General features: G+C 48.8%; 1 protein-coding gene across 2 annotated transcripts in view; it reads left to right on the top strand.

Annotated features, from left to right (window-relative positions):
• TRADD (TNFRSF1A associated via death domain) overlaps positions 1-26,436 on the top strand; it is a 343,489-nt gene that overhangs the window by 68,612 nt on the left and 248,441 nt on the right. For both annotated transcript variants that reach the window (XM_030203701.1, XM_030203702.1), the window contains exon 2: positions 3,265-3,415. In XM_030203701.1, coding sequence (XP_030059561.1) covers positions 3,274-3,415 — 142 coding nt within the window. In that variant the 5' untranslated portion in view covers positions 3,265-3,273. The remainder of the gene's footprint in view (positions 1-3,264; positions 3,416-26,436) is intronic.

Raw genomic sequence — 26,436 nt, forward strand, 5'->3', positions numbered from 1 at the left:
CTTATGAGACCACTACAACAATCTCTGCTGCAGCGCTGGACTCCGATGTCGGAGGATTATGCTGTGCGCCTTTCCTTAGACCCAGCAGTGCGCAAGGCGCTGAGCTGGTGGATGCAGACAGACAAGTTGTCTGCGGGAATGCCTCTTGTGACCCCGGAGTGGATTGTCGTCACGACGGACGCCTCTTTGTCGGGCTGGGGAGCCCACTGCTTGGGAAGGACAGCGCAGGGGCTCTGGTCTCCTGCAGAGGCAAAGTGGTCTATCAACCTCCTGGAACTCAGAGCCATTCGGTTGGCGCTTTTGGAGTTCATCCCGGTACTGGTGTTGAAGCCGGTACGGGTCCTGTCGGACAATGCCACGGCTGTGGCCTATGTCAACCGCCAGGGAGGTACCAAGAGCGCACCTCTAGCCAAGGAGGCTATGAATATATGCCAGTGGGCAGAAGCGAACCTGGAGCAGCTGTCAGCGGCCCACATTGCCGGAGTCATGAATGTCAAGGCGGACTTTCTCAGTCGCCATACCTTGGAGCCCGGAGAGTGGCAGCTATCTGCTCAGGCGTTCTTGGACATCACGAAGCGCTGGGGCCAGCCAAGCCTAGATCTGATGGCGTCATCGGCCAATTGCCAAGTGCCGCGCTTTTTCAGCAGAGGACGGGACCCTCGATCCCTGGGAGTAGATGCTCTTCTCCAATAGTGGCCGACTCAAGAGCTTCTCTATGTGTTCCCGCCCTGGCCCATGTTGGGCAGGGTGCTAGACCGGGTGGCAAAGCATCCCGGCAGGGTAATCCTGGTGGGTCCGGATTGGCCCAGACGTCCCTGGTATGCGGACTTGATCAGGCTCTCAGTCGACGATCCTCTGCGGCTGCCAGTGGAGCAGGGCCTGTTACATCAGGGTCCCGTGGTGATGGAGGATCCCTCCCCCTTTGGCCTTACGGCCTGGCTATTGAGCGGCAGCGTCTGAGAAAGAAGGGCTTCTCAGACAAGGTCATCGCCACTATGCTGAGAGCGAGGAAGCGCTCTACTTCTACTGCTTACGCCAGGGTTTGGCGTATATTTGCAGCGTGGTGTGAAGCAGGCTCAATTTCTCCCTTCACTGCTCCAATTTCTTCAGTGTTGGCGTTCCTGCAAGAAGGTCTGGAGAAAGGCCTGTCGCTCAGTTCCCTTAAAGTCCAGGTAGCGGCTCTGGCTTGCTTCAGGGGTCGCCTGAAGGGTGCTTCCCTGGCTTCGCAGCCAGATGTGGTGCGCTTTCTCAAGGGAGTTAATCACCTGCGCCCTCCTCTGCACTCAGTGGTTCCTGCGTGGAATCTCAACCTGGTGCTAAGAGCATTGCAGAAGCCGCCTTTTGAACCCTTGTCAAGGGCATCTCTGAAAGACCTGACGTTGAAAGCAGTCTTTTTGGTGGCTATCACTTCAGCCAGAAGAGTTTCCGAGCTCCAGGCGCTCTCATGTCGAGAGCCCTTTCTGCAGTTCACTGAGGCAGGAGTGACTATTCGCACAGTGCCTTCCTTCCTGCCCAAGATTGTTTCTCGCTTCCATGTGAATCAGCAGCTCTGTCTCCCTTCCTTTCGTAGGGAGGACTACCCAGAGGAGTACTCTGCTCTTAAATATCTGGATGTGAGACGAGTCATCATCAGATACTTGGAAGTGACCAATGAGTTCCGGAAATCGGATCATCTGTTTGTCCTGTTTGCAGGTCCTCGTAAGGGTCTGCAGGCTGCTAAGCCTACAGTGGCAAGATGGGTCAAGGAAGCCATTGCAGCGGCTTATGTGGCCGCGGGGAAGGTGCCGCCTATCCAGCTGAAGGCTCACTCCACTAGAGCTCAGGCGGCCTCGATGGCAGAGGCCGGGTCCGTCTCCTTGGAAGAGATATGCAAGGCGGCAACTTGGGCTTCGGCTCATACATTCTCCAAGCATTACCGCTTGACTGTGGCTGCACGGGCGGAGGCCCGGTTTGGAGCTTCAGTGTTGAGGTCAGGGATTTCAATGTCCCGCCCTGGGTGAGTACTGCTTCGGTACATCCCACCAGTCTATGGATTGATCAGCTTGATGATATGGAAGGTAAAATTATGTATCATACCTGATAATTTTCTTTCCATTAATCATAGCTGATCAATCCATAGCCCCTCCCACATATCTGTACTGTTTTTATTCTGGTTGCATTTCAGGTTCAAGTTTAGTCTTCAGTTACTTCAGAAAGACTTCGTGTTCAAGTTTTTTCAATTGGATTCTTCAAGAGTTGAGACGAGTTTGTGTTACAGTGAGCTGCTGCATTCCTCTCCCCTCCGTTTTACGGGGCTGGATTGAGACTTAAAATTCTGCCGGCACTCCCTCCCGCTTCGTGTGGCTGTAGGGCAGCTTTGTACCCCTCCCGCTTCGGCGGTGTTAGGGTCAGTCAGCTCCTCCCGCGGTTGCAGGATAAGCCAGATTCCCCCGCATCGGCGGGTGTGGTGTCCCTCCCCCGCTCCGCGGGGATGAGCTGGACGGATTCCCCTCCCCCACTTGTGTGGGGATGAGCTGGGTTAATTCCCCTCCCCCGTTTCGGCGGTGGTGAGCTGGGCAGAGTGTCCCTTCGTGGGTGTAATTCTCTAAGTGCTGAGTCCTGCGGATGGAGCTTTGATATCGACATACTGAGGAGTTTCCGGCAGCACATGACCACATATAGGGAGGCAAAAGTTTGCTCTCTATCTCCACCTGCTGGTAGATGGACACAACCCACCAGTCTATGGATTGATCAGCTATGATTAATGGAAAGAAAATTATCAGGTATGATACATAATTTTACCATATTGGATTTCCTGCGTATACTTACTCCAAAATATACTTCTGTACCTACTGCTCCATAAATCAGTCCTTGATTTCGTCAAGGAATTTTACCTCCCTGGCATGCCCTGAATGTACATTTACCCAGTCAATATCAGGGTAATTCCCTTGCTTTATTTTTCTGTTGAAACTTTCCGTACTACATTTGTGATTGTGTTGAAGGAAACGGTAAGTAATAGTCAAAAGAATTTATATAGCAAAGAAATAGGTTTTAGCATGGGTCAATTTATGGTGATTGTCCTTCAAAAAATATGGGAACAATCAGTTTAGTCACAAATGTCCTTCTGTCTACAGAATGTAATAAACTTATGCCATATGTTACAGTAATCCTTTTGCTTATAAGCAGTGAACCAGTGTTTCAAGTTACAATATTGTGAAGGGAATACAAAGCTAGGTTATTATTGTTTTTGTTAATGAAGTCACAAACCTAATTTTATTTTTGCAGGTGTGAATAATGGCAGCCAGTGTTGGTGTGTGGACTGGGAGTGCATATCTCTTTGTTGAGTCCACCTCTGAGAAGATTGACCTTGCTTCCCTCTATAATGATTCTCAGCAAAAATTTAGAATATTCAGAGCTCTCAAACTGGCTTTAGAAGGTAACCATTCATACTTGTGCATAGAGTTTGTGGTAAATGAATGTATTCTATCAACAATTTAACAAGAAAACAGAGAAAATCTGGAGTACCAGACTCAGCCTGGGCAGATTTTTTTTAATGTCCATTTGTAATGTTAATTTCTAATCTTGGTAAGTCAAGGTTTTATTTGGACCCTGAAGCTCAAGCCGGGAGCTTGTCCTGTTTTTCTGTCTATCTGCCAGCCAGACAGTACTTTTCAGCTTCACGTCTTTTTTTTTTATTTGCATAAAGTCTTTATTAAACAATTGAACAATACATTAGTGTATCCGTTACAGAAAGAGTTTAGCATTGGGTCTTAATGATACATTTACATTTGATAACTCCCCTCTCTCCATCACTCCTCGTCAATAGTTTCTATTTTTTAAACCACATGTAACTTCAACATTTTTTTGTTTTTTAACAATTTTATAGTGCAAAGAATCCCCCCTCCCCTCCCACTGCAACCTCTGATTGTCGTATCCTACAAACCCCTTCCTAATAACTTTTACTTATTACTTGCATAATACAGTTATGTGAAATTTTTCCATATTGAGTGCCATTTGCCCATTTGGTGCTTGCGTTCAGCCAGAAGTCTCTCCATCTCGCACACATAGCTCAGCTTATTGTGCCATTTAACAATCGATGGAAACCCTACATTTTTCCACTGTGAGGCAATAACCACTCGTGCCACCCCCACAGCAAGCCGCACCAGGTCCTGCTGGCATTTTTTTAAACCAGGTGGTTTTGCTGAGAAGAGAAAAAACTCAGGTGACCAAGGAATTGAACTTCCCGTCCATTTCTGTATTTTACTTCTGATTTCCAAAATGCTTGGGCCTTTACACAACGCCACCATATATACCCCATGGTCCCTCTATTACCGCACCCCCTCCAGCATAGTCCCGAGGAGTTAGGATATATTCGCTTAAGGCGATCTGGCGTGAGGTACCATCTAAAAAGTACTTTCACAGCATTTTCCTTAAGCGGTACATGTGTAGAAACACCCAGCACTGTCCGTTCTATTCTCTCCCACTCGGTCTCCCCCAGGGCCACTCCCAGCTCTCTTGACCAACTTTTCCTGTGTAGGGTGTATTTGGGAGATTGTGCTCGTAATTCACGGTATAAACGACTAATCAAGCCCCTTTAAGAGGCGTAATTTTCACAAACCTCCTCCAGGCCTAATCTTTTCCGTTGCAGTACTGCTTTTACAGCTTCGGTCTTAAGAAAGTGGGCCAATTGATGATATGCAAATTCATCCTCCACCCCCACGTAACCCGTACTCTTCAAGGCTCCGAAGGGAAGCAAAGATTCCCCTCAAACAACTGACCCCAGGTTCTCAAGCCTTTTTTCCATATCATCATGCTGATCAATCCATAGACTGGTGGGTTGTGTCCATCTACCAGCAGGTGGAGATAGAGAGCAAAGCTTTTGCCTCCCTATATGTGGTCATGTGCTGCCGGAAACTCCTCAGTATGTTCTCTATCTCAGCAGGTGGTGGTCACACACAGCAGCAGCTCTGGCTAGGTCTCCAAGCCTAATTTTTAGGTTTTGTTGAGTACCTGGGGTTGAGGGCTCTTCTTGAGCAAGTGCAAACCTGGTGGTGCCAGGTCCCTCCTTTTCTCCCCCCTCCCGCTGGCTCCGTTGAGAAAAAAAAAAATAAAAAATTTTGGACGTCCTTAAGGGCGTTTATTTCAACGTTTATTGCAGCTACTCACTGGGACACCAGTTCGTTACAGCTCGGAGCGAGAAGCAGGTAATTTTTACCTTTTTGTAGTGGGCAGGGGGTTCCCCGATCGGTCTCCACGTGGCCTATGGCGTCGGAGGGCGAGGGCGCAAAGAATCGCTCCCCGGACCGCGTGTGCGCTTCTAGCGGGGATGCGGGGGTCTTAAAGTCTGATTCGCCCTTGTTGGGTGTCAGTTTGGAGGCCGGTCAGTGTCCCGGTTCTTCCTCCGGTGCGGCGGTTTTTCCCCGCCATAAACGCCCATCCCCCGCTGCTCGCCTCCGCCATCTTGGCCGGCCACTCTGCTCGGACGGCTTCTTCTTGGGCCGCCCTTGAGGTGGGAGACGTTAATTCTATGGCCGCCCTTGATTTGGGCGACGGCAAAAAAGCGGCCAAAGTTAAGCGCCGTTCTTCCCGCGCGGCTCCTTCGCGGAGTGTCGCGCCGGACGCCATTTTGTATGCGCAGCATGTTTCTCCCCCGCTCTCTTGCGAGCGCCGGTTGAGGGTGCGTCTAGGGCTGTGGCCCAGGCTGCTGAAGTGCACAGTCTGGGGGGTTTCTCCCCCGAGTTCATTTTGCTGCTGTATCAGGCCTTCCTTATGCAAAACGCTGCCCCTGCTCCCTTGTCCGATAAAGGGGTTGAGGCCCCCGGAAGTAAACGCCCTCGGGTGGATTTCCAGGCCTTAGAGGACTCTGTCTCCTCTGATGTAGATGAGAGCAGCGTATCTGAGTTCTCCCAACGGTCCTTTGGGGATTCCTTGGAGGAGACGGATTCCCGCTCGGATGGAGCGGATGACCCCTCTGCAGCGCGGATTTTTCGCTCAGAGGACTTGCCCAACCTGTTAGTGCAGGCCATGAGCATTTTGAAGATTTCCTCTCCGGAGGACGTCTCTCCCTCAGCCCCTGCTGGCTCCGCCATTATGCTGGGGACGAAGCGCCCACCTAGAACCTTCCACGTGCATGATGCCATGCACACCTTGATTTCGGCTCAATGGGATGTCCCGGAAGCGAGCCTCAAAGTGGCTAGGGCTATGTCCCGCCTCTATCCTCTGCCTGAAAGTGAACGGGAGGCCTTTCTTTGGCCTACCGTGGATTCTTTAATCACTGCGGTGACTAAGAAAACGGCATTGCCGGTGGAAGGTGGCACGGCCCTAAAGGACGCCCAAGACAGAAGATTGGAGGCGGCCTTAAGGTCGTCCTTTGAGGCGGCTGCTTTAAGTTTGCAGGCCTCAGTTTGCGGCTCCTATGTGGCCAGGGCGTGCCTGACGATGGTGCTGCGGGCTTCCCCCTCGGATCCTTCCTTGAGGGCTGATTGGCCGGCCCTGGAATCGGGCTTGGCTTATTTGGCAGACTTGCTGTATGATGTCTTGAGAGCCTCAGCTAAGGGTATGGCTCAGACAGTCTCTGCGCGGCGGTGGCTTTGGCTGAAGCATTGGTCTGCTGACCACGCCTCTAAGTCCCGCCTGGCTAAGTTGCCTTTTAAAGGCAAGCTGCTCTTTGGGGTCGAGCTGGACAAAATTGTGACCGATCTCGGCACGTCTAAGGGCAAGAGGTTACCAGAGGTCAGGGCTCGGGCCAGTGCTCGCCCCGGTAACTCCAGAGGACGGTTTCAGGAAGCCCGTCGGTATCGCCCGGGCAAGTCGGGCTCCTCTGCCCCCTCTTCCTTCAAAAGGAACTTCTCCCCCAAGCAGCATTCCTTTCGCAGAGACCGCCGTCCCGGAGGTGCGCCCTCCGGTCCTCCCCCAGGGTCTCATACCCAATGACGGGGCCCTGGTCCATGGCCCAGTGCAGATTGGAGGACGCCTGTCCTCGTTTCTGGGCGAGTGGACCAGGGTAACGTCAGACGCTTGGGTGCTGGAAGTCATCAGAGACGGCTACAAGCTAGAGTTCAGCCGACCCTTAAGAGACGGGTTTGTACTCTCTCCCTGCAAGTCTCCGGTCAAAGCTGTGGCAGTGCAGCAGACTTTGGACAATCTGATCCGCCTGGGTGCGGTCGTTCCGGTGCCAGAAAATCAGCTTGGCAATGGACGTTACTCCATTTACTTTGTGGTACCAAAGAAAGGAGGTTCTGTATGGCCTATCCTCGACCTCAAAGGGGTCAATCGGGCCTTGAAAGTTCGGCACTTTCGCATGGAGACTCTCCGCTCTGTTATAACGGCAGTGAAGGCAGGGGAGTTCCTGGCATCCTTGGACATCAAGGAAGCGTATTTGCATATTCCCATCTGGCCTCCTCATCAACGCTTTCTGCGTTTTGCAGTTCTGGGCCGACACTTCCAGTTCAGAGCCCTCCCGTTCGGGTTGGCTACTGCTCCGCGGACCTTCTCCAAAGTAATGGTGGTCATCGCGGCCTTCCTGCGAAAGGAAGGAGTACAAGTCCATCCTTATCTGGATGACTGGTTGATCCGAGCCCTCTCTTATGCAGAGTGTGGCAAAGCTGTGGACCGGGTGATTGCTCTTTTGAGCTCCCTGGGGTGGATCATCAACTGGGAGAAAAGCCAGCTGCGCCCGACTCAGTCCCTGGAGTATCTGGGAGTTCGATTCGACACCCAAGTGGGCAGAGTGTTCCTGCCAGACAATCGGATTGTCAAGCTTCAGGCTCAGGTGGACCAGTTCCTAGTAGCCTCTTCTCTTCGGGCTTGGGACTGTGTGCAGCTGTTGGGCTCTATGACGGCCACGATGGAAGTAGTGCCCTGGGCCAGGGCTCATATGAGACCACTACAACACTCTCTGCTGCAGCACTGGACTACAGTGTCGGAGGATTATGCTGTGCACCTTCCCTTGGACCCAGCAGTGCGCAAAGCACTGAGCTGGTGGCTGAAGACAGACAAGTTGTCTGCAGGAATGCCTCTTGTGACCCCGGAGTGGATTGTCGTCACGACGGACGCCTCTTTGATGGGCTGGGGAGCCCACTGCTTGGGAAGGACAGCGCAGGGGCTCTGGTCTCCTGCAGAGGCAAAGTGGTCTATCAACCTCCTGGAACTCAGAGCCATTCGGTTGGCGCTTTTGGAGTTCCTCCCGGTACTGGCGTTGAAGCCAGTACGGGTCCTGTCGGACAATGCCACGGCTGTGGCCTATGTCAACCGCCAGGGAGGTACCAAGAGTGCCCCTCTAGCCAAGGAGGCCATGTCTATGCCAGTGGGTGGAAGCGAACCTGGAACAGCTGTCAGCGGCCCACGTTGCCGGAGTCATGAATGTCAAGGCGGACTTTCTCAGTCGCCATACCTTGGATCCCGGAGAGTGGCAGTTATCGGCTCAGGCGTTCTTGGACATCACGAAGCGCTGGGGCCAGCCGAGCCTAGATCTGTTGGCGTCATTGGCCAATTGCCAAGTGCCGCGCTTTTTCAGCAGAGGACGGGACCCTCGATCTCTGGGAGTAGATGCTCTTCTCCAGCAGTGGCCGACACAGGAGCTTCTCTATGTGTTCCCGCCCTGGCCCATGTTGGGCAGGGTGCTAGACCGGGTGACAAAGCATCCGGGCTGGATAATCCTGGTGGGTCCGGACTGGCCCAGACGTCCCTGGTATGCGGACTTGATCAGGCTCTCAGTGGACGACCCTCTGCGACTGCCAGTGGAGCAGGGCCTGTTGCATCAGGGTCCCGTGGTGATGGAGGATCCCTCCCCCTTTGGTCTTACGGCCTGGCTATTGAGCGGCAGCGTCTGAGGAAGAAGGGCTTCTCTGACAAGGTCATCGCCACTATGCTGAGAGCGAGGAAGCGCTCTACTTCTACTGCTTACGCCAGGGTTTGGCGTACCTTTGCAGCGTGGTGTGAAGCAGGCTCACTTTCTCCTTTCACTGCTCCAATTTCTTCAGTGTTGGCGTTCCTGCAAGAAGGTCTGGAGAAAGGCCTGTCGCTCAGTTCCCTTAAAATCCAGGTAGCGGCTCTGGCTTGCTTCAGAGGCCGCCTGAAGGGTGCTTCCCTGGCTTCGCAGCCAGATGTGGTACGTTTTCTCAAGGGAGTTAATCACCTGCGCCCTCCTCTGCACTCAGTGGTGCCTGCGTGGAATCTTAACCTGGTGCTAAGAGCTTTGCAGAAGCCGCCTTTTGAACCCTTGTCGAGGGCATCTCTGAAAGACCTGACGTTGAAAGCAGTCTTTTTGGTGGCTATCACTTCAGCCAGAAGAGTTTCCGAGCTCCAGGCCCTATCATGTCGAGAGCCTTTTCTGCAGTTCACTGAGGCAGGAGTGTCTATTCGCACAGTGTCTTCCTTCCTGCCCAAGATTGTTTCTCGCTTCCATGTGAATCAGCAGCTCTGTCTCCCATCCTTTCATAGGGAGGACTACCCAGAGGAGTACTCTGCTCTCAAATATCTAGATGTGAGACGAGTCATCATCAGATACTTGGAAGTGACCAATGATTTCCGGAAGTCGGATCATCTGTTTGTCCTGTTGGCAGGTCCTCGTAAGGGTCTGCAGGCTGCTAAGCCTACAGTGGCAAGATGGGTCAAGGAAGCCATTGCAGCGGCTTATGTGGCCGCGGGGAAGGTGCCGCCTATCCGGCTGAAGGCTCACTCCACTAGAGCTCAGGCGGCCTCGATGGCAGAGGCCAGGTCCGTCTCCTTGGAAGAGATTTGCAAGGCGGCAACTTGGGCATCGGCCCATACCTTCTCCAGGCATTACCGCTTGACTGTGGCTGCTCGGGCGGAGGCCTGGTTTGGAGCTTCAGTGTTGCGGTCAGGGATGTCAATGTCCCGCCCTGGGTGAGTACTGCTTCGGTACATCCCACCAGTCTTTGGATTGATCAGCATGATGATATGGAAGGTAAAATTATGTATCATACCTGATAATTTTCTTTCCATTAATCATAGCTGATCAATCCATAGCCCCTCCCAGATATCTGTACTGGTTATATTCTGGTTGCATTTCAGGTTCAAGTTTAGTCTTCAGTTCCTGTTTAGGAGGACTTCGTGTTCAAGTTTTTTCAATTGGATTCTTCAAGAGTTGAGACGAGTTTGTGTTACAGTGAGCTGCTGCATTCCTCTCCCCTCCGTTTTACGGGGCTGGATTGAGACATAAATTCTGCCGGCGCTCCCTCCCACTTCGGCGGTGTTAGGGTCAGTCAGCTCCTCCCGCGGTTGCGGTTGCAGGATAAGCCAGATCCCCCCGCATCGGCGGGGTGGTGTCCCTCCCCCGCTCCGCGGGGATGAGCTGGACGGATTCCCCTCCCCCACTTGTGTGGGGATGAGCTGGGTTAATTCCCCTCCCCCGTTTCGGCGGTGGTGAGCTGGGCAGAGTGTCCCTTTGTGGGTGTAATTCTCTAAGTGCAGAGTCCTGCGGATGGAGCTTGGATATCGACATACTGAGGAGTTTCCGGCAGCACATGACCACATATAGGGAGGCAAAAGGATTGCTCTCTATCTCCACCTGCTGGTAGATGGACACAACCCACCAGTCTATGGATTGATCAGCTATGATTAATGGAAAGAAAATTATCAGGTATGATACATAATTTTACCTTGTATCGCTTCATGGTGCGACCGCACCTTGAGTATTGTGTTCAATTCTGGTCGCCGCATCTCAAGAAAGATATAGTAGAACTGGAAAAGGTGCAGCGAAGGGCGACTAAAATGATAGCGGGGATGGGATGACTTCCCTATGAAGAAAGTCTAAGGAGGCTAGGGCTTTTCAGCTTGGAGAAGAGACGGCTGAGGGGAGACATGATAGAGGTATGTTATATAATGAGTGGAGTGGAACAGGTGGATGTGAAGCGTCTGTTCACGCTTTCCAAAAATACTAGGACTAGGGGGCATGCGATGAAACTACAGTGTAGTAAATTTAAAACAAATTGGAGAAAATGTTTCTTCACCCAATGCATAATTAAACTCTGGAATTCGTTGCCAGAGAACGTGGTGAAGGCGGTTAGCTTAGCAGAGTTTAAAAAGGGGTTAGACAGTTTCCTAAAGGACAAGTCCATAAACCACTACTAAATGGACTTGGGAAAAATCCACAATTCCAGTAATAACATGTATAGAATGTTTGTACATTTGAGAAGCTTGCCATGTGCCCATGGCCTGGATTGGCTGCTGTCGTGGACAGGATGCTGGGCTCGATGGACCCTTGGTCTTTTTCCAGTGTGGCATTACTTATGTGCTTATGTACTTATGTACTTGTGTCATGGGATCTCAACGTTGTTCTCACCCAGTTGATGAAAGTTCCTTTGGAGCCACTGAATTCCTGCCATGTGAAGTACTTTATCTGGAAGGTTGTTTTCTTGGTTGCTGTTACTTCAGCTTGTAGGGTCAGTGAGCTTCAGGCCTTAGTAGCAGATGCACCTTATACTAAGTTTCATCACAGCAGAGTAGTCCTCCACACGCACCCTAAGTTCCTGCCGAAGGTGGTGTCTGAGTTCCATCTGAACCAGTCGATTGTCTTGCCAACATTCTTTCCCCGACCTCGTGCCCATCGTGGCAAAAGCAGCTTGCACACCTTGGATTGAAAGAGAACATTGGCCTTTTACATGGAGCGGACAAGGCCCCACAGACATTCCACCCAGATTTTTGCTTCTTTTGATCCCAACAGGATGGGGGGCGCTTTCGGGGAAACGCATCATTTCTAATTGGCTGGAAGATTGCATTTCCTTCACTTCTGGGCTGGCCTTAGAGGGTCATGTTACGGCTCATAATGTCAGAGCCATGGCTATGTCGGTAGCCCACTTGAGGTCAGCCTCTATTGAAGAAATTTGCAAGGCTGTGACGTGGTCTTCAGTCCACACATTCACATCTTATTACTGCCTTGACCAGGACACCTGACGTGACAGTCGGTTTGGGCAGTCAGTGTTGCAGAATCTGTTTGGGGTCTAGACTCCAACTCCACTCTCCTAGACCCATTTTATTCTGTTCCAGGCTACACTCTCACTCAGTTGTATTTAGTTTCAGGTTAATCTGTGTTATGTCCTCGCAGACCGATACAGCAGAGGCTCTATTAATATTTGTTTTGGTTCTGCCTGGATGCCTTGGATTCTCCACTTGAGAAGATAGAAGCCTGCTTGTCCTCGGAGAAAGTGAAGATACTTACCTGTAGCAGGTACTCTCCGAGGACAGCAGGCTTCATATTCTCACAATCCCCTTGGAGTTGTCTCCTTGGTTATTTTTACTTTGTTTTTGCTTTAGTATTGAACTAATGGGCGGGAAAATGTGTGGGTGATCACGGCTCACGCTTCACAAAGGTCTACTTTTTTACTTTGGCATGAATGCCAGACTGGGCGATGCAGATCGGCATCTACCCACTTGTGAGAATATGAAGCCTGCTGTCCTCGGAGAGTACCTGCAACAGGTAAGTATCTTTGCTTTATTTCGTATTGTGTTGACATATTGTAGCATAGTATTCTACTTAAAATATATAGAAGTGTTGCCATATTGGGAGCAAGATGCCATCTGGGCACATTGCCCAAACATTGACAGAGTGAGAAGAGAACAGCTCCGTCCTCCTTTACTGTTGGCAGACTTGTGACAGGATGCCACCTCGGTCTGCAAGACCTCCAACAAGCTCAGTATCCTATTTCCAACAGTGGCCAATCCAGGTAACAAGTAGCCGGCAAGATCCCCAGAACAGTAAAACAGATTATATGCTGCTTATCTTAGAAATAAGTAGTGGATTTCTCAAGTACATCTTAATAATGGCTTATGGACTTTCCTTTAAGGAAATTATCCAAATCTTTTTTTTATTTTTATTTTTTTAAATCCTGCCAAGCTAACCACGTGCTCAGGCAGTGAATTCCATAGTTTCATTATACGTTGAGTGAAGAATATTTTCTCCGAGGATAGCAGGCTGATTATTCTCACGTGTGGGTCAACGTCCACGTCAGCCTGGGAATCGGCATTTTGCAACAACAAAAATAAAGTTTTGCCCGAGTCTTCTGGTGCGTGTGCACTGCGCATGCATGGACTGACTTCCCGCCCGCTGTGTGAGCGTGTACCTCAGTTTTCTTTTTTCCGCAACAAGGTGTGGAAGGTTTTTTTCTGTGCTCGTTGAGGCCTGGGAAAAGTCTTCTGTTTTTGCAGTTTATTCGCTTTTTTCTCGTTTTATTTAAAAAAAAAAAAAAATGATTTTCTCTTAGTTTTCTTCTTAGTTCCTTCTTGTTCCTGTTTTTAAGTTTTAGTTGTTTTTTCGACGCAGCCAGCCTTCTTCCCTTTTTAGTGTGCCCTTCCTTTTTAGCACAATCATGTTTTTTGATTTCGCAGAGGGTGTTTTTCCTTCCATGTCATTGAAGACACCCAGCGGCTTTGTACTCAGCTACCAATAACCATTCCTGGTGTATCCAGTGCCTTGGGCCCGACCACAGCCCAGCTGCTTGTAGTCTGTGTCTTTGTATGATGAAACGGACCCAAGCCCAGCGAGAAAAGCTTTTTGGGAATCAGTCCGATCCTTCGACGTCTGCATCAACATCGGTGTCGACATCCAGGGAGTCATTGACGTCAGGAGCACAGGTAATGGCTGCTGAGGGACCTAGTTGTGGTGGGAGCAGTGAGGCATCGGGTGGGTCGCCACCTGTCTCAAGGCCTCCTGCTATGCAGGCCTCCCGGGACCAACCATCGTCAGCCCCGACCCCAAGGAGACGTGAGGATTCCACGTCATCCTCGTCGGTACCGAGGATTCTCGATGACGGGCATCGAGCGAAGGCGAAGAAGCACCGACATCGATCTCCTTCTACAAGCAGTGCTGGGAGCTCCGGGGCGTCAAGGGATTCGGCACCAGAGAAGCATCGGCGCCGAGAGGACCGCCCAGTATCTGCTCCTCAACCTCAGCATATTCTGCCACCGGCTGTTCCACCAACCCCGCAGCCTTCTCCAATGGCAGCTCTCGATGAGCGCATCCAGGCCTTGCTTCCAGAGCTTCTGGAAGGACTGCTGTATCGGTCTGCTTCGGTTTCAGAGGTGCTTGTGCCTTCCATACCGTCTGCTACAGTGGCGTCTGGCCCTTCACCTGCGCTGAGGTCTCTGTCCAAGCAGCACTGGTGTTGGCTGCCACTCAGGTCAACTCCCCTTCGATGTCGGAGGAGGAAGCTTCACCTCAGTCCATGCAGGCGTCGGCCTCTCGACATTGAGCCTGCCTCGACGCCGAGGATTGATGTCCTCGATGGCAATCTCGGAGTTCCCTGAGAGAGGTATTATCCAATACTGAAGAGGAGCATTCATGGGAGGAGTGGCCTAGTGGTTAGGGTGGTGGACTTTGGTCCTGAGGAACTGAGTTCAATTCCTGGCACAGGCAGCTCCTTGTGACTCTGGGCAAGTCACTTAACCCTCCATTGCCTGCCGCATTGAGCCTGCCATGAGTGGGAAAGCGCGGGGTACAAATGTAACAAAAATAAATAAATAAATAAACAGGAGTCAGAGGGAGATCCCAGATACTTTTCTTCTGATGAGTCGTATGGGATTCCCTCTGAACTGTTCCCTCCGCCTGAAAGGAGACTATCTCCTCCAGAGAGTCTGTCCTTTTACTTCTTTTGTCTTTTGTTTGTGAAATGGCTACAACCATTCCATTCCCTATGTAGGTTAAGGATGAGCCCAGGGCTGAGATGCTCGAGGTCCTGGCCTATCCTTCAACACCAGTGACAGCTTCTGTACATAAGGTACTGAAGGAAGTCCTTATGCGGAACTGGTCGTTCCCTCGGTCTGACCCTGTGATCCTGAAGAAAGCGGAGTCCCAGTATTGGATCCATGGTGAACCTGGATTGATGAGGTCTCAGTTACCCCACAATTCCATGGTGGTGGACTCTGCCCTCAAAAGAGCCAAGAGTACTAGAGACTACCTCGGCGCCCCCAGGTAGAGAAGCTAGGACCTTGAACTCTTTTGGGAGGAAGACGTTTCAGGCTGCTATGCTCGCCGCCCGAATTCAGTCTTACCAGCTCTTCACAAGCGTCCACTTGCGGAACTCAGTGAGGCAATTGTCTAGCTTCGTTGATGCCCTTCCTCCGGAGCAGGCCAAGCCTTTTTGCCAGGTGGTCAGGCAGCAGATGGTGTTTCGCAAATTCTTGGCCAGGGGTGCTTACGACTTTTTTGATGTGGCATCATAAGTACATAAGTATTGCCATACTGGGAAAGACCCAGGGTCCATCAAGGCCAGCATCCTGTTTCCAACGGTGGCCAATCCAGATCACAAGTACCTCCTGGCAAGATCCCAAAAAGTACAAAACATTTTATACTGCTTATCACAGAAATAGTGGATTTTCCCCAAGTCCATTTAATAATGGTCTATGGACTTTTCCTTTAGGAAGCCGTAAAAACCTTTTTAAAACTCCGCTAAGCTAACCGCCTTTACCACATTCTCTGGCAATGAATTCCAGAGTTTAATTACACGTTGAGTGAAGAAACATTTTCTCCGATTCGTTTTAAATTTACATTGTAGCTTCATCGCATGCCCCCTAGTCCTAGTATTTTTGGACAGCGTGAACAGACGCTTCACATATACCCGTTCCAACTCCACTCATTATTTTATAGACCTCTATCATATCTCCCCTCAGCCGCCTTTTCTTCAAGCTGAAGAGCCCTAGCCGCTTTTGCCTTTCCTCATAGCAAAGTCGTCCCATCCCCTTTATCATTTTCGTCGCCCTTCTCTGAACCTTTTCTAATTCCACTATATCTTTTTTGAGATACGGCGACCAGAATTGAACACAATATTCGAGGTGCGGTCGCACCATGGAGCGATACAGAGGCATTATAGCATCCTCATTTTTGTTTTCCATTCCTTTCCTAATAATACCTAACATTCTATTTGCTTTCTTAGCTGCAGCAGCACACTGAGCAGACGGTTTCAACGTATTTATTTATTTATTTATTTATTTGTAGCATTTATATCCCATATTTTCCCACCTATTTGCAGGCTCAGTGTAGTTTACATTGTTTCCTAATGGTGATCACCAATTCCGGAAAAGAGATAATACATAGTTAAGATGGAGATGACAGAGTGGATTAGATATTCAGGTAAAGAAAGTTCATTTTCATGCTGAGAAGTAAAAGGTATAACAATAAAATTCAATCGTGATAAATCATTTTGAACAATCAGAAATAATAAGCTTCAATCATGATAAATCAGTTTGAACAAACAGAAATAATAAATTTCAATCGTAAATAGGTTAGTTTGAACAATCAGAACATTAAAGGTTACGTTTTGTGTACTTTCGGTGGAAATTTATTACTGGTGTTTAGGATGGGTCTTTGTGATATGCCTTTTCAAATAGGTTGGTTTTCAGTAACCTTCGGAAATTAATTATTTATGTCTTGTGTTGTTTTTATGGATTTTGGTAATTCATTCCATATTTGCGTGCTTATATAGGAAAAACTGGAAGCATATATTAATTTATATTTTAGACCTTTGCAGCTGGGGTAGTGGAGATTCAGGAACGTACGTGATGATCTAGTAGAATTCCTGGTTCAACGACGACACTTAGATCCCTTTCTTGGTCCGTGACTCCTAACGTGGAACCTTGCATGACGTAGCTATAATTCGGGTTCCTCTTTCCCACATGCATCACTTTGCACTTGCTCACATTAAACGTCATCTGCCATTTAGACGCCCAGTCTCGTACGGTCCTCTTGTAATTTTTCACAATTTTTCCGCGTTTTAACGACTTTGAATAACTTTGTGTCATCAGCAAATTTAATTACCTCACTAGTTACTCTCATCTTTAGGTCATTTATAAATATGATAAAAAGCAGCGGTCCCGGCCTAAGCGTTTGAGGACTGTGCACGGTGAATTTGCTGAAAACCCTGTTTTTCCTTTTTTCCTATCTTCTCGTCGAAAATGCCCCATACCAAAAGGAAGGGGATAGTAAAGAGCCAGACGCCAACAGCTCGAACTTCCTCCCCATTTCAGCAAAAGCTGGACCGGTTCACAGCGCCCTTCCCTGTTGTGAAGGCGAGCGACGCCGATTTGGGAGCCGTTGGAGGAGCTCCGGCCCCCTCGGACTTAGAAATATCACTTTCGCCGCCAGATAATCGTCTTCCGCATCCAGCGATTACGGGGCAGGGAGAGGAGGAAGAGCCTGCTACGGAAGTCGTTTCAGACCAAACCTTGGTTGGCGCTAACCCTCCCCTGTACGCTGAGGCAACAACTTTGGAGGGGAATCCTCCGGTGGAGATAAACCTACAGGCGATATGGAGAATGCTGCAGGCTTTAAACCAGACAATAACAAAATCTGCTCGGGATACTTCTCAACTAGTAAGTAAAATTGACTTTCTGACCAACTCTTTAGAAAAAACTAAACAAGAAGCGACGTTACAAACTGAGGTATTTCAGCTGGAAGTAAAATCTTTAAAATCAGTGACTGAATCCTTAGTAACGGATAAAATGGTGATACATAGGAAAATTGAGCAATTTGAAAATTTTAATAGAAGGCTCGATCTCAGAATATTAAATTTTCCTTGGACTCAGGAGTTGAGCCCTACTGAGCTCTTTAAGAAGTACTTAAAAGAAATTCTGCTGTACCCGGACTCAGCTATTCCTCCTTTAAATAGAGTATATTATTTACCAAGTCCTCTACTAGCTGAGCCGGGAGATAGTGGCAAGAAAAACAATTCGAACAAACCTTCGAACTCTCAAGTACAGTTGGACATTTCATTAATCTTGGAGACATCTATATCTGATATTGAACAACCTAGAACCCCTTTAATATCGTTTGTCTTTGAACAGGATTTGAATGCTGTATTGAAGTTATACTTTAAAAATGCTTTGAAAATGTTTTGTGGTCAAAGAGTGTGGATATACCCGGATGTCTGTAAAACAACTCAAGACAGGAGAAAGAAATTTTTATTGTATAGAGAAGAGACCCGAGCCCTGGGGGCAACATATCTATTGGCTTACCCATGTAAATGTCTGGTTAAATATTTGGGTGTAAAATATACTTTTTTTGAACCGGAACATCTTAAAGCATTCCTGGAGATGAAAAAACTAGCTAATAAACCTGTAGAGTAATTGATATCATTTAAGTATTAAAGTAATAGGGGTAGATAGGCCAGGCCATATATGCATTTTCTTTTTCTTTCTTGTTTAAGATCTCCTATTATCTAAATCACTTCCCCCTCAAGGCAGAGTTGTGGTCTAATTAATTGTATAACTTGCTCTTTCCTTTTATTGAAAGTATTGTAAGCTTAATGTTGTAATTATCTTTGTTTTTGATCAAGTTGTACAATGTATTTCATATTGCATGTTTCGCATGTAAAAAATTTAAATGACAAATAAAAAAAAATAAAAAGCAGCGGTCCCAGCACAGACCCCTGGGGAACCCCACTAACTACCCTTCTCCATTGAGAATAATGACCATATAACCCTACTCTCTGTTTTCTATCTTTTAATCAGTTTTTAATCCACAATAGAACACTACCTCCTATCCCATGACTCTCCAGTTTCCTCTGGAGTCTTTCATGAGGTACTTTGTCAAACGCCTTCTGAAAATCCAGATACACAATATCAACTGGCTCACCTTTATCCACATGTTTGTTGACCCCTTCAAAGAAATGTAGTAGATTGAAGAGGCAAAATTTCCCTTCACTAAATCCATGTTGACTTTGTCTCATTAATCCATGCTTTTGAATATGCTCTGTGATTTTGTTCTTAATAATAGTCTCAACCATTTTGCCCGGCACCGATGTCAGACTCACCGGTCTATAATTTCCCGGATCTCCTCTGGAACCTTTTTTTAAAATCGGCGTTACATTGGCCACCCTCCAGTCTTCCGGTACCACATCGATTTTAAGGATAAATTACTTATTTCTAACAATAGCTCTGCAAGCTTATTTTTCAGTTCTAACAGTACTCTTGGATGAATACCATCCGGTCCAGAATCACTGCTCAAAGTATAGTGTTATGCAGACTCTCATGGCTGCGTGTCTCTGACCTGGATCATTCGGTCCAGCAGCAGATGGGGGGGGGGGGGGCAATCTTTCTTTTTGGTGAGAAAGTAGAGGATCTTGTTGACCAGATCAAAAAGCATAATGATGCTATGGATTCTCTCTCCTGCTGGGCGCCTTCTGCTACAACTTCCTCATCTAGGAGGGGTTTTTTTTTATGGGGGGGGGGGGGGGTAACCGAAACCTGGATCTCCCCGGACGACTCCGCCTCAGTCGCAGCCCTTTGCCATGGTGGTTACCTCTTCTCTCACACTCCCCGCCCAGCTGGCCGTGGTGGAGGTGTTGGGTTACTACTCACCCTCCTGTAGTTTCCAACCCCTCCTTCTACCGCAGTCTCACTGTTTCTCATCCTTCGAAGCCCACTCCATCCGACTATTCAACCCCCTACCACTCAGAGTGGCTGTCATCTACCGCCCCCCTGATAAATCCTTCTCATCCTTCCTAACCGACTTCGATGCCTGGCTCTCTGTTTTTCTTGAACCCTCATCTCCGTCTCTCATTCTTGGAGACTTCAATATACATGCTGATGACCCATCCGACCCTCACGCTTCTAAGTTCCTCACCCTCACATCCTCCTTCAACCTCCAGCTGTGCTCTACCACCCCTACTCACCGTGACGGCCATTGCCTTGACCTCGTCCTCTCCTCTTCCGGCTCACCCTCCAATTTCCAAGCTTCAACTCTTCCTGTCTCTGATCATCACCTGATCACATTCACACTTTGTCACCCCCCCTCCGCCCCGCCCAACCTTAACCACCACCTCTAGGAATCTCCAGGCCATTGACCCCTCACCTTATCCGCTAGTATCTCTAATCTCCTCCCATCCATCATATCCTCCGAGACTGTCGACAAAGCGGTCTCCGCTTACAGTGCCGCTCTCTCCTCTGCTCTGGACACCCTCGCTCCTTCCACCTCCCGTCCCACAAAACGTACTAATCCCCAGCCTTGGCTGACCCCTTGCATCCGTTACCTTCGCTCCTGCGCACGATCTGCTGAACGCCTCTGGAGGAAATCTCGTACTCATTCAGACTTCCTTCACTTTAAATTCATGCTTTCCTCCTTCCACTCCTCCTTATTCCTTGCAAAACAGGACTATTACACCCAATTGACCAGTTCTCTCAGCTCCAACCCTCGTCGTCTCTTCGCCACCCTTAACTCCCTCCTCAAGGTGCCCCCCACTCCCACTCCCCCCTCACTCTCTCCTCTATCACTGGCTGATTACTTCCACGATAAAGTGCAAAAAATCAACCTTGAGTTCACTACCAAGCCATCACCCCCCACCCCCCCCTCTCCACCCGTTAACCCTCTCCCTCAACCAACCAACCCAGGCCTCCTTCTCCTCCTTTCCTGAGATCACCGAGGATGAAACCTCCCGCCTTCTTTCCTCCTCGAAATGCACCACTTGCTCCTCCAATCCCATCCCCACCAACCTACTTAACACCATCTCCCATACTGTCACCCCCCCAATCTATCGCATCCTTAACCTTTCTCTCTCCACTGCAACTGTCCCTGACACCTTCAAGCACGCCGTAGTCACACCCCTCCTAAAAAAACCATCACTTGACCCTACCTGCCCCTCCAACTACCGCCCCATCTCTCTCCTCCCCTTCTTCTCCAAAATACTTGAACGCGCCATCCACAGTCGCTGCACTGATTTTCTGTCCTCTCATGCCATCCTAGATCCACTTCAATCCGGCTTTCGCCCCCCAACTCGACAGAAACAGCTCTCTCTAAAGTCTGCAACGACCTGCTCCTCGCCAAATCCAGAGGCCACTATTCCATCCTCATCCTCCTCGATCTATCCGCTGCGTTTGACACTGTCAGTCATGACTTACTTCTTGCCACATTGTCCTCTTTTGGGTTCCAAGGCTCTGTCCTCTCCTGGTTCTCCTCTTATCTCTCCCACCGCACCTTCAGAGTACACTCTCATGGATCCTCCTCCACTCCCATCCCACTATCTGTTGGAGTTCCCCAGGGATCTGTCCTTGGACCGCTTCTCTTCTCAATCTACACCTCCTCCCTAGGCTCAATGATCTCATCTCATGGTTTTCAGTATCATCTTTATGCTGATGACACCCAGCTATATCTCTCCACACCAGACATCACCACGGAGACCCAGGCCAAGGTATCGGCTTGCTTATCTGACATTGCTGCCTGGATGTCCAACCGCCACCTGAAGCTAAACATGGCCAAAACCGAGCTCCTCGTCTTTCCACCCAAACCCACCTCTCCTCTTCCTCCACTCTCTATCTCAGTTGATAACACCCTCATCCTCCCCGTCCCATCTGCCCGCAACCTCGGAGTCATCTTCGACTCCTCCCTCTCCTCTGCCCATATCCAACAGACTGCCAAGACCTGTCGCTTCTTCCTCTTCAACATCAGCAAAATTCGCCCTTTCCTATCTGAGCACACCACACGAACTCTCATCCAAGCTCTCATTACCTCTCGCCTTGACTACTGCAACTTGCTCCTCATCGGCCTCCCACTTAGCCATCTATCCCCCCTTCAATCCGTCCAGAACACTGCCGCACGTCTTATATTCCGCCAGAACCGATATACTCACATCACCCCTCTCCTCAAGTCACTTCACTGGCTTCCGATCAGATACCGCATTCAATTCAAGATTCTCCTCCTTACCTACAAATGCACCCGGTCTACTTCTCCTCACTACCTCTCTACCCTCATCTCCCCCTATGTTCCCGCCCGTAACCTCCGCTCCCAGGACAAATCCCTCCTTTCAGTTCCCTTCTCCACCACTGCCAACTCCAGGCTCCGCTCATTCTGCCTTGCCTCACCCTATGCCTGGAACAATCTTCCTCAACCCCTACGCCAAGCCCCCTCCCTACCCATCTTCAAATCTCTGCTTAAAGCTCACCTCTTCAATGCTGCTTTCGGCACCTAACCTTCCGTGAAATATAGCATGCCCTATTAGTCGGACTCTACACTTGTCTTTGACTGGACACTTGTCTCTAGATTGTACACCTGTCTTTTAGATTGTAAGCTCCTTGAGCAGGGACTGTCCTTCTATGTTTGAATTGTACAGCGCTGCGTAACCCTGGTAGCGCTTTAGAAATGTTAAATAGTAGTAGTAGTAACAGGAGTCCTCCCTATTCCTATGCGAGGTGTAGGTGCACTTTGGCTTCTTGGCAGCCTAGTCAGGCTCAGCCCTAGCATGCTTGTTCTCGTCAACAGCGTGCGCCTAAGGCCCCTGCTGCTCTTCAGCAAAAACAAGGGACAAGCTTTTGACTGGCTCCAGTTCAGCATAAGCTCTATAAAAGTGTCCATACTGGACGACTTACCGGTTGGAGGGAGGTTAATGTTTTTTCACCAAAGGTGGCCTCTTATAACCTCCAACCGGTGGGTTCTTCAAATAGTCCAGTTAGGATACACCCTCAATCTGGAATCCAAACCTCCAAATTGCCCACCGGGAGCTCATTCTTACAGCTCCCAGCATAAGCAGGTACTTGAAGAGGAACTCTCCGCCTTTCTTAAGGCCCATGCAGTCAATCCCATTCCACCAGGGGAAGAAGGGCTGGGATTCTATTCCAGGTACTTCCTTGTGCAAAAGAAAACAGGGGGATGCATCTCATCCTAAAACTAAGGGCCCTGAACAAATTCCTAGTCCGAGAAAAGTTCAGGATGGTTTCCCTGGGCACCCTTCTTCCCATGGTTTAGGAAAACAACTGGCTATGCTCTCTGGACTTAAAGGATGCCTATACCCACATCTCGATGCTCACAGGAAGTATCTTCAGTTTCACTTGGGAACTCGGCACTTTCAGTACTGCGTGCTACCCTTTGGTCTTTCTTCTGTGCCCAGGGTCTTCACAAAGTGCCTGGCAGTTGTTGCAGCATTGCTACGCAAACTGGGAGTGCATGTGTTCCCTTATCTAGACGATTGGCTGGTGAAGAGCACCTCAAAGGAAGGTGCTCTGGAGTCCATGCGAATGACTATTCAGGGTCTAGAGTTCTTTATTACTGGGGTTCGTAATAAATTACTCAAGTCCCATCTCACTCCTGTTCAAAAATTGGAATTGATAAGAGCACTGCTGGACGCGGACAGCTCGGGCTTATCTTCTTGAGACAAGGACAGACAGCCTCCTGCCCCTAGTGTCCACAGTTTGAGCATTTCAGCAGATCACAGCATGGCAGATGTTGAGACTTCTGAGCCACATGACCTCAACAGTTCATGTCATTTCCATGGCACGTGTACATATGAGATCAGCTCAATTGACCCTAGCTTCCCAGTGGTATCAAACTGCGAGGGATCTTGAGGATATAATCCAACTGTCCACTGATTTTCGGAATTATGTAAGCCGCATTGAGCCTGCCATGAGTGGGAAAGCGCGGGGTACAAATGTAACAAAAATTAATTCTCTTCAGTGGTGGACAATCCGGTCCAGTTTGACCATAGGACGACCATTCCAAATTCCTCAGCCACAAAAAGTGCTGACGATGGCTGCATCCCTCCTAGGATGGGGAGCTCATGTAGATGGACTTCACACTCAAGGAGCCTGGTCCTTCCTGGAATTATGAGCGATCTGGCTTTCAGAGATCAGCTGTCCAACCAAATCATCTTGATTCAAACAGACAGTCAGGTTGCAATGTATTACACCAACAAGCAGGGGGGCACCGGATCTCGCCCTCTTGTCAGGAAGCTGTTCAGATGTGGCTTTGGGCACACCGTCAGGGCATGTTTCTCCAGGCCACTTATCTGACTGGTGTAAACAACAGTCTGGCCGACAGGCTAAGCAGAGTAGTGCAACCTCACGAGTGGTAACTGAACATGGGCGTAGCCTGCAAGATTTTCCGAGTGTGGGGCACCCCCCCCACTGAATCTTTTTGCCACTCTGATCAATCACAAGGTCCCTCAGTTCTGTTCCAGGCGTCAGATGCCTTTCTCCTTCATTGGGGAGTATCTTTCCATATCTCTAGTAGGGAAGACTTTGCTGAAACTCAAGCAAGACCGCGGAACCATGATCCTGATTGCACCCTTCTGGCCGCGTCAGATTTGGTTCCCTCCTTCTGGAGTTGTCCTCCGAAGAATTGTGGAAATTGGAGTGTTCTCCAACTCTCATCACTCAGAACGAGGGGTCGCTTCTTCATCTCAACCTCCAGTCATTGGATGTTGAGAGTTTAGAATTCGCCTTCTTGGGTCTTTCAGATGGTGTCTCCCATGTCTTGCCTGCTTCCAGGAAAGATTCCATGAAGAGATGTTACTCTTTCAAATGGAAAAAGTTTGCCGTTTGGTGTGACAGCAAGGCCCTAGATCCTCTCTTGCCCTACACAGACCCTGCTTGAATACCTTCTACAATTATCAGAGTCTGTTCTCAAGACTAACTCCATAAGGGTTCACCTCAGTGCAATTAGTGCTTATCATCGGCATGTAGAGGGTAAGCCTATCTCTGGACAGCCTTTAGTTGTTCGCTTTATGAGAGGTTTGCTTTTGTCAAAGCCCCCGGTCAAACCTCCACCAGTGTCATGGGATCTCAACGTCGTTCTCACTCAGCTGATGAAAGCTCCTTTGAAGCCACTGAATTCCTGCCATCTGAAGTACTTGACCTTGGAATGTCATTCTGTTGGTGGCTGTTACTTCAGCTCGTAGAGTCAGTGAGCTTCAGGCCCTAGCAGTTGATGCACCTTATACTAAGTTTCATCACAGCAGAGTAGTCCTCCGCATTCACCCTAAGTTCCTGCCGAAGGTGGTGTCGGAGTTCCATTTGAACCAGTCAATTGTCTTGCCAAGATTATTTCCCCAACATCATGCCTACCCTGGCGAGAGCAGTTTGCACACCTTGGACTGCAAGAGACCATTGACCGTTTACGTGGAGTGGACAAAGCCCTTCAGACAGTCTGCCCAGTTGTTTGTTTCTTTCGATCCCAACTGGAGGGGAGTTGCTATCGGAAGACGCACAATTTCCAATTGGCTAGCAAATTGCATATCCCTCACTTATGCCCAAGCTGGTCTGACTCTGGAGGGTCATGTCACGGCTCATAATGTTAAAGCCATGGCTGCGTCGGTGGCTTACATAGTCAGCCTCCATTGAAGAGATTTGCAAAGCTGCAACGTGGTCATCAGTCCACACATTCACATCTCACTACTGCCTTCAACAGGATGCCTGACAAGACAGTTGGTTTGAGCAGTCAGTGCTGCAGAATCTGTTTGGGGTTTAGAATCCAGGCCCATTTTATTCTGTTCCAGGCTGCATTCTCAGCTAGCTGTATATAGTTTCAGGTCCATCTTCATTTTGTCCTCGTTGTTGCGAGGCCCAATTGACCAATGTTTGTTGTTTTGAGTGAGCCTGGATGCTAGGGATACCCCACATGTGAGATTAAGCAGCCTGCTTGTCCTCGGCGAAAGCGAAGATACTTACCTGTAGCAGGTGTTCTGAGAGGACAGTAGGCTGATTATTCTCACAAACCCTCCCACCTCCCCTTTGGAGTTGTCATTTGTTATTTCGTATACTGTTTGATTTAACTGAGGTATGCGCTCGCGCGGCGGACGGGAAGTCAGTCTGCGCATGCGTGGTGCACGCTGCATGCGTGCCAGAAGACTCTGGCAAAACCTTTTTATTTTTGCTGTTGCAAAATGCCGATTCCTGGGCCGACACGGACGTCAACCCACACGTGAGAATAATCAGCCTGCTGTCCTCTGAGAATACCTGCTACAGGTAAGTATCTTCGCTTTCTCTTATTTTGTTTTAAATGTACTACTACTACTACTACTACTTAACATTTCTACTACTTAGTAGCTTTATTGTCTGCCCCCTAGTATGAGAATATGAGAATTAATCATTCATGGTAATGCATTAACCTTGATGCAGTCATTTTTACAGGACCAATTAAAAAAAGTTCACTATAATGAATCCACTTCTTTTCCCCATGCCTCCCCTTGCGGAGTTCTGCAGGGTTCGGTCTGACCCCACTGTTGTTTAATATATTCTTTTCACTACTATTGTACTTTTTTGAATCCCTTGTCCTGAACATCTTTGCTTATGCAGATGATATTCAGATACTTGTATGTAGACCCCATTCTTACCATTATCTCCTCTATTCAAATTCTCAGTGGTAAGTTAAACCAGATAGAGTCCTGGCTATATACACACAAGCTCACCCTCAGTTACAGAAAATGTACTGGCATTATGTTGACTTGCCTGAATCTTTCACCCATTGACCCCTATCACTGTAGCAGGCCATTTTTTCTCTTTGGTAATGTCATTTAAAGTTTTGGGTGTTATCTTGGACAGTGTGTTAACCTTTTGCCCTTACATCTCCAAGATCATATGTACCTCTCTTTTAAAATTGAAAATGCTTTACTCTGTTCGTCATTTATTCACCACCTCAGCGCTTCACGTTCTTATTCATTCACTAGTACTCTCGACTTGACTACTGCAATGTGCTGTTACAAGGCATTCAAAAGTTTCTGTTTTCTAGTTCACCCTATTATC

This window comes from Microcaecilia unicolor, chromosome 5 (assembly GCF_901765095.1).
Source record: "Microcaecilia unicolor chromosome 5, aMicUni1.1, whole genome shotgun sequence".
NCBI lineage: Eukaryota > Metazoa > Chordata > Amphibia > Gymnophiona > Siphonopidae > Microcaecilia > Microcaecilia unicolor.